The sequence below is a fragment of the Pyxicephalus adspersus genome, chromosome 3 (genome assembly GCF_032062135.1).
Source record: "Pyxicephalus adspersus chromosome 3, UCB_Pads_2.0, whole genome shotgun sequence".
NCBI lineage: Eukaryota > Metazoa > Chordata > Amphibia > Anura > Pyxicephalidae > Pyxicephalus > Pyxicephalus adspersus.
Genome location: NC_092860.1, coordinates 20,933,939 through 20,949,216, shown reverse-complemented (window position 1 = coordinate 20,949,216; position 15,278 = coordinate 20,933,939). Strand labels below are relative to the sequence as shown.

The following is a 15,278-nucleotide window of genomic DNA, read 5'->3' as shown; positions in this document are numbered from 1 at the left end:
GCTTTATTCTGTGCAAAGACAGTAGTTAAATTATCAATGGCTGCCCAATGGCTGAAAGGGATCGCGGTGGTCTCAGAAGAGTCGGCAGCGAATATGGCAGTGGTTACAGGATCCCGGACTACATTCGGCATTATAGCAAACGCTCACCAACACCAATGAGTTTATTTCTGTTTGAACTGCACATCACTGTGGTTCACAGGTTTCTTTTCCTCATCTTGAGAAAAAAGTGTAATTGGTGATTAGTTAACAGAAATTTTCCAATATGGCAGACACTTTTTGTCTGCAATAGGTGCTTCTGATGCTTGGTGGGTATTTGACGTGTTCTAATATATCATGTCTTCCATGACATAATTTTATAGTAAGCCATTTTCCAGTTATGCCTTCTTTTAGTTGAGGAGATTTTTCCTTTTCCAAACTCAAACCACAGAGGTTCTATTGTTATGCTACACATGGAGTAATGGCTGAAAATCAACACGCAAGCTTACATGTTGCCAATATGCATGATTAGGACTGTCAGACATTTGACAAATTATTGCACATCTGTTAGCAAGTGATATCAACTGTCCAGTCCCCCCCTTCCCTGCTTTCAGCTCAGACAAAAAAAATACAATTTGAAACAAACTGTACATTAACCCCCAACAAACCTCTCCCTCCAACAGCCTGTCAGGTATACCATTCAATGAATTTTGTCATTGGCATTTATTAAGTTGAAAAAAAAAAGTTTTTTTTTCCTGAAATTTAGAAAAATGATAGATTATTTTGCTCTTTGCAGACTCATCAGTTAACATTGCTCTCACATCTAACACTTCTGCCTAGGTCACTGAGAAGAGGATAAGTGTTCCAACAAAACTGCCTCTCCTTACAGCCGTGAGAGTGTTGTCACCCTAAGTACAGGAAGTGTATTACTAGTACAATCACCTTCCTGGAATGAATGCGTGACACGAGACTCCCTGTGTTCCTGATTTATTCTGCTCCACTGCAATAATAAATACCTTTTTCATTGATATGTCAGAACACCTAGTTCAGTCTGTACTATATCCATGTTCAACAACAAGATCAAACCACAGACTAGTTATGCAAAACAATAAATGCACCCACCATTTATCTTAAAGGTTACCCTTGCAAGCTGTACAACACCTAATAAGTACTCACACCAGAACTGGAATACCAATGACATTTAGTTATCATTTCTGTCTGTAGCAGAACAATTAAAATGTATCCTCATTTTATTTTTAATAAGAGTAAAGAATAGTTAAAAAAAGCCATTTGTATCCTAATTAACCAATTACCTTCATTTTCTGTACTGTAGACATATCACTAAGTTAGGAGAGATTTCAAAGTGAGTGACAAACCCTTGGACATTTCTCATTAAAATGGGTGTCTCTATTAGACTGGAATGTAAAATGTTAATGGTTGGACAAAGATATCAGACTTTTCAGGCGGTGCCAAAACGTAAACCTGAAATGATGGGTTTCTCTACAGGGTTTAGGAACATGTGCATATACTGTACATACAACTGACATTCAATTGAAATGTCTTTTGGAACATTTGATATGGATAATATAGAGCAATGTTAAATTATTGTTTCTGCTATGTATTGTACTGTACATTTGTAAACTCTGCATGTCTTTCTTATGCATTTGAATCTTTCATTCTAAAATACAATAGTCTATCATTCACTACACCTTGATCGCAACAGTCCACAAAAGCAGAAGAGCCAACATTCTTTTCAAATACTCTTTAATTTAATTTGTAATTCAATGGTTATTAGCACCAGAAGAATGCTGAAATCCAGTGATCAATGAGAAATGTTCAATTTCATAATACAAAAGTAAACACATAATTATTCTATGATGACAAAGGCAGAAGAGACTATTCTGGCCATACAGTGCATACAGTGAGTACTAAAGCAGTACAGAAACTGTTTACAGCCAAGCACCAAAGATGCCACAAAGGGACTGGATTTACATAATCCATTCAGCACCCTCAAAGATGCCCTATAAAGATCTGCAGTTTAGAAAAATAAAAGGAGCACCTATTTCTGTCCTTCACCTAATACTAATCTTTGGCTACTAAACTGACTCTAAAACAACCAAAGAGATAAAAAAAAGAACCAGTGGAGATGCTAAACTTAAGACATCAAATAATTACTTTTACCTGTTTTCTTAGAATAAGAAAGAAGCTAAACTCAAGTTTAAGAAAGAACACACTCTTTCCCTACCTATCTGACAGCAGAACCAACATTCAGAAGATGTTCCTTCTGAATTATGGCTGTCTTATGCAAGTGGCTGAAAATCAACACGTAAGCTCACATGCTGCCAATATGTACAACTCTAAGCCTGTCAAATATTTGACAAACTATCGCACATCTGTTAGCAAGGAATATTGGACTATCCAGTCCCCCTCCTCCTCCCAGTCCACATCCTAAGCAGATAACTACAATTTGTAACTGTGGGTTATCCCCAACAAACACCTATTTTTTCCCCTTTCAGTAAACTTTTTTTCTTCCAATTTAGATTGGATAAGCTTACCTCCTTCAAGCACCGCAATGACCAATATTTTACCTTTAAATGCTTTGGTTGATGAAAAGCATTTCTGGGCAAAAATATTCTATGAACTAGTAAAATTGTTAGACTTGTATTGCTTGTATGTATGAGTAACAGAGAGCACATATGGATATGGTCACTCTATTAGGATTGGCCTGGGTATGATCTAGTGTGTGCAAGCATCTGTCAATGCTACTAAAATGTATTGAACATCATTTATCATCAGTCCTTTGCAACAAAAGAGACACATACTAATTCAGTAAAAGTGTATGTAATTTAGGATGTTCCACTTCCAGAATCCACTTGACATGCAGTCGAAATGTCTACAGAAACGGAGTGTGCCAAAATAATAAAATATATATAGTAGTATAGCAGGAGAAAACACTGCTGTCAATAATTCAGCAGCTAATAGGAAATCTGACAGCCCCCTTTGCTAATCCCTTTGTAATGTATAACTAAAGCTGCTCACATAAGAGAAAAAACCCACTGTAATATAAGCATATTGTGGACATTAGTAAATGCTTATTTAATTCAATTGCATAGGGTCATTAACAGTAATTAAATGTAAAATCCTAATACCACTCGCTGATCAGGCTGCATTTTAACCAATATTTTCTACAAAGCATAAAATAAACAATTTAGTCTTTATCAAACTTAAAGCACAGTAAAACCCTGGTGTTTCCTAAAAGTTGCAATGGGCTCCTTGACTAATGGCAAATTTATCTCTTTAATACAGCGGTCACCAACCGGTGGTCCGCAATAAAATTTTGGTGGTCTGCAGCTTGGGCGCACTAGCCAGAGCCGTGGACCAAGTCTCCCGTAAGGATCACAGGCTCAGAGCGGTGGGCGGGTTTAGTCTCTGGACACAACCCCCCCTACTCTCCAATCGAAGGTTTGGACCTGTGATTGGAGAGTGGGCCGGTTCTGGCATCATGATGTCACTCTGGGGGGAAGGTTCTTCTCTTTTGAATGACACACGGCTCCCTGTGCATGCGCAGTGCGGAGTCTGTAAAATTAGTGGTGCGTGACGCCCAAAAGGTTAGGGACCAATGTTCTAACACACTGCTTACCAATGAAAGTGGTCATGACTACAATGATGGCAAAAAATTTTATTGAAATTGTTTAATTATTTTTTTTCATTTCAAAATGGTTACTAAAATGCTGCTGTACAGCACAGGGCAGTATCAAAATAATCTGTCTGGTGTGTCACAAGTTTTTATATTATTTCTATTTTATACTTCAGTGGTCACGCTAATATACTGGGAATTGTAGACAAATATTTTTAGCAGGGGTTCTCCAAGATCTTTAAAATATTTTCAGGGTTCCTTAAGGTCGATTTAGTCCATGGTTGGAATATTTATTTTCCATGTCAATATAAAGCACAAGCAAAAAACATTTTTGTCTAGTTACACTGCTAGTTCTTTGTGAATGAAACATGTAGGAAGATGGATGGCCTGATGCACAAGTAAATGGCATTCATACAAGCATGAAGGCTGCAGGCAGCCTCACCGACTGTCTACAGGTCCTGAATTTCAATGAGAACAGGGACCCTGTCCTCAGCCGTGTCGGACACAAGCAGTAAAGATTGACAGCCAGCAGCTAGGGAACTCGCAAAGCTTCAAAATGCATAATATAAAAAGCAGATTCTCACTAACCTTTGTTTTTTTGTTCAGCAGCCTGCAATGGAAAAAAAAGAAACAGGTTTAATTAAAAGGTGATAAGACAAAATGGAATTATTAAAGAAAAAAAAAAAAAAGACCTCCTACCATGTAGTGCATATAATAGCCACTTTACAACTAATTGCCCCCATTCCACTTTGTGTATTCAGAACTTCAGAGGTTCAAGGTATCGTACAAGAAACAATGCCAGAGCTTTCCCATGGATGTTTGTGGGAATTAATTCATCTAAGGGCTAATCTGGGGTTTTAATGAGATGAAAATCTAGCCAAATAGAAAGAATGCAAACAAGAAGTGAGCACTGACCTTTTTCTGAGTACTTTCCTTCTTCTTCTTTTCTTCTTGCTTTTTCTTTTTCTTTTCTTCCATCAAATGTTCCTCTTTTTGAGACTCTGGCTCTATGTCCCTAAAGAAACAAAGCAAAAAAAAATCATTCATACTATGTCCCAAAATTCCACAATACCGCAATATTTTATTCCTGCTACTAAGTCTGTGTACCCCAAGTATCTTCTTATGGTCATTACAATTTATATATATACACATATATATATATATATACACATACACACACACACCCAATAAAAATACATAAAGCTTTGAGATATATTATTCAATATCTTGAAATCAGCAGCTATGACTAAAATTACAGGTGATCGTGACGCAAGGGTCTTTGTGCTGGCCAGTTGTACAGTGAATTTTCCCTGAATCTCCCCATGTCACTTCGGCTTCCAATAAAGACCACCAATGTCAGCTTCAGCATAAATCACTAAATATCAGAATAACCAGCCCTAAAAACAAAAGCACACATAGGTCATGCACAGTAATAGGCTGCATGTAGACATGAAGGGGCCTGCAAAGAGACTGTGAAAGATTACCAGCAGAAATATGCAACCAAGGATTACAAGAAAGGTAAAAATGGAATTAAAAATGAAATGGCAATGGTCTACGATAGACATTGCTTTAGCAAATTACATTTTATTAATTTAGGGTTTAAAACCACTTCTTGAAAAGTTTGGTATATCCTACACCTTAGTTTACGAATACTTGAGAGCTAAACCAGCTCGAATATCTCTAAAACGCTCTCAGGAAGCCTGGTAAAATTCCTTAGCTTGTGTTTTCCAATCTGCACATCTGCTTCAGTCATTACAAGGGGTCCCACACTCACCACTATATTTATTCACCTATTTTTATATTATGACGAAAGTGACAGCAGGGCTGGGATCACCAGAGCCTCCAAGATGAAAGGGTGAATATACAACAGGAAAATCTGGCTGCTGGAATCCCCGAAGAGACCTCAGAAGTCAGACTGACCCAGACTAGTAGCCACAGATACAATCCCTGATTAGGGCGGAATGACCCCTTTAATTGCACTTTGTTGGTGGAATCCCAGACAGATAAAAAAAAAAAAGAGGCCATAACTGAATTATAAGTTCAAGGCCTACAGAAAAAAAAACTGCCTCAATACCTCGGACAATTGTAATCGCCATAAAAACACATATATGAAAGCTGCATTACATTTCTTTAGTGTAGGTTACAGGTCTCCCATGCACAGTCTCTTGACTGCAATCCGAAACCCTAATCAGCTAGTGGGATCAGAACACAGCAACTGGTCCTATGATTGCACCAAAGTGAACTGAGAACCTGATAAGGATTTGGGCCTTTAGTTTTAGCAGATAAAGATGAAAAGACCAAAAGCAGCTAAGGTATGGATGGCATAGTCGGTAGTACATCCTGCAGAAGTTGGAAAAATAGCTGGGTAACTGGGTCTGCTTAGCCCCTAACTTTCAAACTGGCTCCCTTTATCAGCCTTAAATCAAATACTTTTTTGCTTTTCAAAATATTTTGTTTTTTTTTACAGTTAAGCAGCAGCCCTGCTATGGAAGCATCATTCTAAGCTTTTATTATTCCTACATTCAAGTATGTTGGGATCCTAAAAAAACCCATAAATATTCTAAATATTTCTGTCAATGTGTAATATAATATAGTGAGACAAAAAGCCCAGCAGCTTCCTAGTTAAAGTAGGTCACGAATTCCAATATAGAACAGATCAAAATCGATTAGAAGGAAACGATGCAGTTAGAAGATCACTACAGATGTCAGGAATTGATTTGTGTTCTGACCACACAGACTTGTGATCCAGAGAAAATTAAACTGATAGTCATGGTGGAAGGAGATTTATGGGAGTATATCTACATGATATTTATTCTACCATTAACAGGTCTCTCTTCCCCAACACAAAAGTGTGTTTAGTAAATGAAGAGAAAAACAATCTAGTAAACTCTTCGGGGCCTCAGGGCTCTCTCCTCCTGTGTCATTGTCCGCATAATATGTTGACCCTATATAAATCCTGTTTAATAATAGTATTAATCTAAGGCCTTCTCTACCAAAGGTAATAGAAATGTGGGTACTCCATGAATGGATCACCATTCCAGTCAACAATAAAAATTACCTGACATCCTCAGCCAAATTAGAGGAACTGTCCTGTCCACCATACCATTGCTCTGTTAGAAACACAGCCGGCTGAAGGCTTGTCTATTGGAAGCCTGCCATATGTCTACACATTTACTGAAATCAGCCGAGTTCATGTGTTTATAGGAATGGATCAAAGAAGAGGTGGCATAGACAGATACCTCTAAAGCCATCTTATCTCCAGGAGAAAAAGCAGCAGTTGCATAAAGCTGATAACACTTGGCCTCCTGTATCATTACATTAAACAGAACTAGATGCATCGAGCAAGTACAGCTTGCATAAAATAATAAATAACTGGGAATTTATCTTGCCTATTTGAATCCCAAGTTGGAATATGAATAAAGCACTTACTCAATATGGCAGACCGCTGGTATGTCCTTGTTTGGGTAATTTTTGTAATTTGAAACCTTTTTAAATAATTTAACATGGACCACATTATATCTACAGATACAAAAATCAACACATTTAATTAAAAGAGAGTAACGTCTTTATGACTTCAAAAAAAAAAAAAAAAACCCAGCCCAAAACCAAAGCACAAATGTGACACAGGCAGCTTGCAGTTAGTTTGTTCTATTTCCTTCTGATAAAGGTTAAGAAATATGCTGCACCTCGTGCAACCCTCAAGCGTAATGAAGACACTACAGTGCTGTATAAGGGGAATCCAATCTGGGCAGAGAGCCATAAAAATGGCATGCAGCAGCTCAGATAGCTTTCTCCAGTTCTCAAGAGCCCTTGAGTCTTGTAAACCACAAAAAAACCAAGGCTCCTAATCCCATCCCTCACTACAATCCTTCATTGTAAATACAAAGATAGATGAAGCATGCTGCAAGTAAAATTGTACTAGTCTCTGCAGCCATTTTCCTGGAATATCCATCAATAAATATGTATGCCATTCAACAGCCAAAAAGATCTCTTACGCTGATGGACAGTCAGCAGTTTTGCTATTCAGTCCATCCAAGCAGAATAAAGGATCACAATTATACAATTCCCAGCATGACAGGCAGTAATATACCACTAGCCATAAAAGAAACAATCACACGTGTGAGGCGGAGTTTCTACCCAATGATTTTGCCAGTTGCATATTTCCTTTCCTAAAGTGACCAAGCTAGGAAGACACAATGCAATTTTCTCTGGTATTCTTGATCAACCTAACCAATTGTTGTAATTGCATACAAGTATTTGATGTTCCATTTACTGTTTTAATATTTGATTGGGATCATAATGTAGAGTCTTTTTTTCCCACTTGTCCAAAACAGCTCCTGATCCCACTCCTCTTTTGTGAATGGTTAATTCCACTTATACCCACTTTTTAGGTAGGCGTCTTTGCATTACAACCTATTTAATTTGCAAAAACGCATTTTTGTTTGAATAGCTGTTAAAACAAAAATGCTGCATTTGAATGTCAAACAAGAAAAGGAAGTGTTTAAACACCTTAACAGGACATGCTGCATCTAAAGAGATGCAGTGCAACAACGCAAAACAGGTCAAACCAGTCTCTGAATTGTAACCTGCACTGCTTAACCTCCCTGGCGGTCTGAATAATAAGTATTTTTAAATGTCAGAACAGTACATTTAAATATTATCATAATTATCATTTTAAATTTCCCGCCTGGTCCTGGCCCCCAGCCACACCCTCGGACTGCACACCTGCGTCCCCTTGCCTCGCATCCCCAAGTTCACACACCAAGGGCCGCAGATGCCAGCTGGTTGAAATGTTTGAACAGGGATCAGAAGAAGGAACGTGTTGAAGCATCCAAAGCCGCTTTGGCCCATTTTGAAGCTGCACAGGACTTTTTGGCTAGGTTAGTGACTGAGGATGAAACCTAACTCCACATCTATGATCCTGAAACCAAGGAACAGTCAAAGGAATGGTGCCACAACGGGTCCCTGCGGCCAAAAAAGTTCCAAAACCAGAAATTGGCCAAAAAAGTGATGGTGTTTGTTTTCTGGGACTAAGACGGTATTCTGTTGGTGGACTACCTACCTCAGGGCTCTAGTATCACCGGACTGTATTATGCTAACCTCCTGGACCAGCTGAAGGAGGCAATTAAGACACAATGCTGCGGAAAGTTGACCAAAGGGATTATTTTTTTGCACGACAATGCACCTGCGCACACGTGCAACGTTGTGGCTGCCAAATTGAACACCCTGGGTTTCGAATTGGTCCACCATCCCCCCTACTCACCTGCCCTGGCCCCTTCGGACTACTATTTCTTCCTGAATTTGAAGAAACACCTGAAGGGGCAACATTTTGAGGACATTTCTGAAGTCAAGGATGCTGCTGAGAACTGGTTTGCGGCCAAACCAAAGGACTTTTATTTGGACAGTCTAGCAAAGCTGCAACTACGCTGTACCAAATACATCAGTCTCAGGGGGAATATGTTGAATAAATGTTTTATTTCATAACTCTGGCTCTCTTTCTGGACAAAGCCAGGAACTTCTCAGCACCCCCTCATACAATGTCCTAGTATGATAAGGTGAACTCTCATTGTAGACTCCTGCATCAGCTGACTGTCTGTAAGGGTTTTCAATCTTGAATCCATGATAACCTTGTAGAATATAAGGCTAGGGGTATACGGGATATACATCTTTGAAGTGCTAAGAGATATAATTTATTACCTATTGACAGTTATACAATTATTAGCACAAGGATTTCAGGCTGTTGCAAACAAGGATACTGCCAATAAGAGATTACAGCAAAACTGAAGCCACTGATTTAACACTTTGCTGATGGGTTACATACAAGGCAGGTCTCCAGTAACACCTGTTGCAGTTGCATTTTGTCATCTATTATACTTCCAAGCCATCATGTAGCTGGAGGTATATTTATCTCATATGTAGCATCATGACAACCACAGCTGTAGGCAGAGGTCAGGATGGTACAGTCCTCTGTTAAGGATTTGTTTATTCAGTTCCACTATGCATCTTTCATCAGGGAAACAATTAAAATTGACCTCCGGCTCACAGCTCTTCCAAGTTGTCACCAGTTCCAATGATAAACATCCAAGATGACATTTTCCCGCACTGGTAAGTCAAAGGAAATCTCCGCAAAGGGAAAAATGGGGGCACATTAATCATTCATTGGCTCAAAATAAAAAGGAAAAGTTTTGGATTTCTTTTTAACTTAAGAATTGAGGAGAAGGGTTGCTTTGTAAAATGTGTTAAATTTTCCATGTGATCAAAGGAAAGCTGGCCTGGCACCAAATTCATAATTATGAAACAGTCACCAAGAAATAACCACTTGGACACAGATTTCAACACCTCAAAACTGACACAAATCAAGTACAATGTAATGTTTTGGCAGAGCCTGAATTAGCTGCAAAACCAATATAAAATTTAGCTGGTTTCCACCATTTAAATAACAGTGCAGAGCCCAAGAATAGAGCAATATTAGGAGCTCCTACAACTAAGAAACCTAAGAATTAAAAGAAAAAAGGAAATCTCTGATTCAGAACAATCCATACTAAAATCTAAAAATATCTAGGTATTAGTCGGCTCTCCTGGCTCTTATCTGAGATGTACAGACAAGCCCAGCAAGGCTGCATTGATCATCAATGGCCTCTGATGGAAAGGAACACCGACATCACTTTTATACCATTTATACCATGCGTCTACAGAATCCAATCTCCACCGTCTGGTTTTACAACTGAGGTTTGTGGTGGTCACAACATGCCAGCCATTTCCTTACCAGCACCTCTGAGACCTGTAAGCCATGCTTGGCCACAGACTGTACTGCTAATGCGAGTCCAAAAAGATGAAATCCACCTGACAAAAAAATGGGTCCTGGATCCTAAAAACATGTCTTTCACAATAAGAAATTACTGGTCAATAGCCAAAAATGTTTAATTGTTGAGCTTAAACATACATTTGAGTTGCTTTAGGCCAGCCAAAGGGTGACAGTTCTGACTATTTCTTATCAAAGAAGCTAGATTAGAAATAGTAATTGGCATGTGTCAGAAGCTTTGTGTTGATAAAGTAAATGTATACTGTACATTATTATCAAAAGACAACACAATCTGTGTGTATGTTTTGCCACAAGTCATTGGCAATCATTTCATGTGAATGAAATCAGCTCAAAATGCATTCACTGAGTGAGCTACAAACTGCTAAAAATTAAAAAGTTGTCAAGTTCATAGACCCCGACCAAGATTTCCTTAGGACAAATTTGCTTCTAAAAAGGGATTGCTGTAAATAAATCACCAGAGGATAATGATAGCTCTTAGTATTACATCAATGTTACCATTTAGTTTACAACTGTCCCTACATTGGTAAGCATGTGCTTAATAAGGACATATCGAAATGGTAGGAAAGTAGCAAATTATGACATTGACAGAATCACCAGTTCATTGCCCCCCCAAAAAAAACAGATTACATGTATTTGTATGTGTTTAGCCAACTGCCTAAAACTCTGCTTTAGGAGAACCTATTAGCCCTTCCAATGTTTAAAATTATTATTATACAGTACTTATATAGAGCAAACATATTATGCAGCGCTGTACAAAGTGCATTGTCATGTCATTAGCTGTCTCTCTAAGGAGCTTACAATCTAATGTCCCTAGCATAGTCATATGTCTTTATTACAGTCTAAGGTCAATTTTGGGGGTAGCCAATTAAGCTAACCATGTTTATTTTGGGATGTATGAGGAAACCGGAGTACCCGGAGGAAACACACGCAGACACAGGAAGAACCTGCAAACTCCATGCAGATAGTGACCTGACCGAAATTGGAACCTGGAACCCAGAGCTGTCTAGGCCAATGAGATAACCACTGAGTGCCCGTGCTGCCCCATGGTACCCACTTTATGATTTACTAAAGATGCATTTAGTTTGCATCAAGTTTGACTATACATACACTTCAGCTCTTGCTCCTATAAACCCCCTCATGAACCAGCACAGTTTTAACGTTACTCTATACTGCTAAGCACTCTTTACCAATTTTGGTTACAAACAAAAATGTGTTAAAGTTAATAAAATTTGTTTGATTTATTTAGCATTACAAAGATATTTACAAGGAATATTTTGCAAAATTTCCCACCAATGCTAAGAAACTAAACAAAAAGTTTCAAATATTAAAATAGTATAACTATTAAACAACAGAGAGAAAAGATAGCAAAGATCCCTAGAACTCAGAGCAATGCTAGAAACATTCTGGCTTTGGGAACAGAGCCTACCTTGGACAGATAATTACAGAGAAGCACGAGGGTTTGAACTCTCACCATTACTGAGGAACATGCTGGTTCCCTCCAGTAATTGCCACTTGCTCGGGGGACTTTGTGGAGTATATAAAAGTTTTCTCCTTTGGCACTGCTGTGGGATCTGCACCGCAGGGAGTCTGAAGTATCATCACCCCCGGTAAAGGCAATCAGCCCCCTTTCTAATTCATCATCCATGACTTGAAGAGCGAGGTGTTAAACCCCTCACAGGCTTTTATTGCCATCTGTGTCACTGCTAAGAAGATTTAATGACTTTTCTGTCCTGGAGACTGGTGTCACAATTTTGTGTTGTCACCTGAACTTGTGCCACGTCCATATTATTCCATAACCATGCTGGCTCAGAGGTTAGCACTTTGACCTTTGCAGCGCTAGGTCCCAGGTTCAGGTCTATGAGGGACAGCTAGTGACATGACTATGGGCTTGGTACAGCGCTGCTTAATATGTTGGCACTATATAAATACTGTGTAATAATAACCAAACCTTCTAATAAAACCTATGGACTTTTAAGAAACTGAATTTCTTTATTCACACAAGGTCATTATGAAACAAATATTTATTAAAAATTGCAAAGCCTTTTATTCAGTGAATACATTTCATACACAACTGGAAGACATGATCACATGGTTCATTTTGTCCGACACGTTTCACAGAATTCTACTTCCTCAGAAAAATCAAGTAGGGAGCAAGGTTTACAGAAACATATATTCACTGCTACTACATGTAAATATATGACTTTTTTCAGCGATATGCTCCAACCAGGAATGGGATGACAGCCCCAACATCAGCATATGACTCTGGTAATCTATGGGTGCACTAAAATTTACGTCATACACTCCCCATTTCATAGCATGTCTGGATTTAAATTATGTACAGGTAGTCCCTGGGTTAAGGACATCCGACTTATGCACAACTTCTAGATAGCTACGGGGTTTCCCTGCTCACTTGTGTGCAGGACAGAGGCTTGATGGGGGGAGGGGGGCAGTTTGCATGACTTGCAGAATAAATCTTTTGCTAAACACAGCTGAGGTGGAGGGTGAACTTAAGGACTAAACTTTAAAGACAAGGCTCCTGTAACGCTTTAATGACCAAGACAAACTGCACTGCAGTTGTTTCTTTTTGCATGTCAAAGCACAGTTTGCTCCAGAAGTTATTGAATGTCTAGGCTCCATAAAGTTTTTTTTTCTTTTTTGTGATTAACTTACAGTAAGGTTATTTTTACAGTAACTGTCACCATGCTGCCTAATAATCTGCTGAGACAAACATCTGTCCTAATTGCATTTATTAAAATAATGTACCGACTTGCATACAAATTCAACTTAAGAACAAACCTACAGTCCCTATCACGTATGTAACCTATATAAAGGGCACTGCAGAGTCAATTGCGGGTGAATATGAAATTTTAATAAAGTAATACATTGCAATATTTTTTGGCTAAGTAAGTACAGAAAATACAAGTTGGTCCGGCCAGAAACATTGTGTGCTTGTCACTTCCTGTGTGCTGGGAAGACAGCAAAGACTTTTGTTAACTACATTTACCCAGCATTGATTGGGGATGATCAAAGGCAATCGTGTGAACGCACCCTGTACAATAACCAAAGCTCCCTACATGGGTACAAAGAGTGCAATACTGACAAAAAGGCGCAAGAAGAGGGTATTTGCATGATATTACTGTTATTATTAATAAACAGGATTTATATAGCGCTGTACATTAGATAGGGGTTGCAAAAGACAGTGGAATAGTAACACAGAAGGAAGAGAGGACCCTGCCCCGAGGAGCTTACAATCTAATGATAACAAAAACAAACACAGGCACCATGTCTGATGGCTGGCATGAGCTCATTTCTTGCACTTCCTACATAGATCCTATACAAATACCCCTGAGGTAGGTACCTACCACCCCCTGCTGAGCACAACCCATCACCACAGTGCTGCATTATGGAAGGACAGAGCTAACCATAGTTTTCCGGCATCTCTAACCCCCCCGAGCTGCTAATTAAGGGCACAAATCTAAAACACATACAAACGAGTCCCTTAACCTGCCCATAAATATGTCATTCTGTCCATCTGTTCCTCAGATCTGCACAGTACAGCCAAAATACTGACAAATCATATAAAACCCAACACAGTTACAGATGAAGAATACATTTATATGCTTAGATTTGTGTCATTTGCTTCAATGACATTGGCCCTCCCCTCAGCCTGCTGATTGGACAATATAGGAGCAGCACTGATGAGGCCATCCCTCTGCTCTCATATCTCAGATTTTTAGGATATGAATGCAGAACCTCTGACAGCTGTGACCCATAAATTGTCTTGTGTATAAATCACATTATTTTTAGGCATGTTCTTCTCTTAATAAGCAGCATATACTGCTAATGTGCTAGATGTTATATAGAATGATAATGCATATATAAGATATTTATTCATTATTTAATGTACAGTGCTGCAGAATATGTTGGCGCTATATAAATCCTGTTTAATAATTATTATTATTTGAAGGCTTTATAAACAGGATGACAGGAGGAGAACATGACACAGGTGGGCGGAGCTGGGAACCCTGACACTGTGACGTCATTGTCCCCAGGAGACACAGACAGTGACGGTGGGCGATGCAATGGATCCCTATGAGTGTGAAGCACCGTGCACCCCTCCCCCCTTCCCCCGGTACCTGGTCTCTTCTCCCCCAGTCTCTCGGTGGCAGTGTACGTAGTGGAGGCGCCGGTTCCCTCCTATGACTCGGCCGCTGGTCTCTCCACAGGCAGAGGAGGGAGCTCCGAGGGTCCCGGGGGGGATCCAGGGAGGCCGGGTGACGAAGGTTTAGCGCCAGGACCACGCACGGTTTCGCACCGAGAGAAGACGCTCGGCCGCTGACAGGAGATGAAGGCGCCTCTCCCCCCGAGACACGGCCAGGCTCCCTGCGCAGAGCGGCTCTCGCTTCTTTCCGTCGTAAGCGGGACCTGGCGGCGCTGAGGTGAGCGGGGGAGGGGAAGCCTTCCTCTCCGCTCGGGTAACCAGTCGTTTCTTTGCTTCCCTTCAGCAAGCTACAGCCGTACCGCCGATAGGAGACAGAAGAGAGGCAGCCGCGGCCATTTTGTTGCTAACTGACAAGAAGCGAAGGAGGGGGCGCGGACATGCAAATGAGTTTACGGGCTGCCAAGCTTTCCGAGGCGCGCATTGGCTAGCAAGTTCTAGCTGGGCAGGAAAACAGGGCGGAGTAAGGGAGAAAATGGCAAAGTATGCCAGCCGATTAGAGAACCGCGAGTGGGCGTGTCAGGGTGATTGGCATAGGGAATGGGAGGAGCCGAGCAGCGGGAGCACAAACAAGAACGCTGCAAGGTTTAGCTGCCTCTAAGGGTTGCCTTGGCGACGGTGGG

At 40.0% G+C, this 15,278-nt stretch overlaps 1 protein-coding gene across 1 annotated transcript in view; it reads right to left on the bottom strand.

Annotated features, from left to right (window-relative positions):
* TNRC6C (trinucleotide repeat containing adaptor 6C) overlaps positions 1-15,024 on the bottom strand; it is a 62,266-nt gene extending 47,242 nt beyond the window's left edge. The window contains exons 1-3 of the mRNA XM_072403815.1: positions 14,573-15,024; positions 4,529-4,628; positions 4,202-4,223 (exon numbers count right to left, since the gene is read on the bottom strand). Of these exons, the coding sequence (XP_072259916.1) occupies positions 4,202-4,223; positions 4,529-4,591 (85 nt within the window). The 5' untranslated portion in view covers positions 4,592-4,628; positions 14,573-15,024. The remainder of the gene's footprint in view (positions 1-4,201; positions 4,224-4,528; positions 4,629-14,572) is intronic.
* Positions 15,025-15,278: the final 254 nt, after the last annotated feature.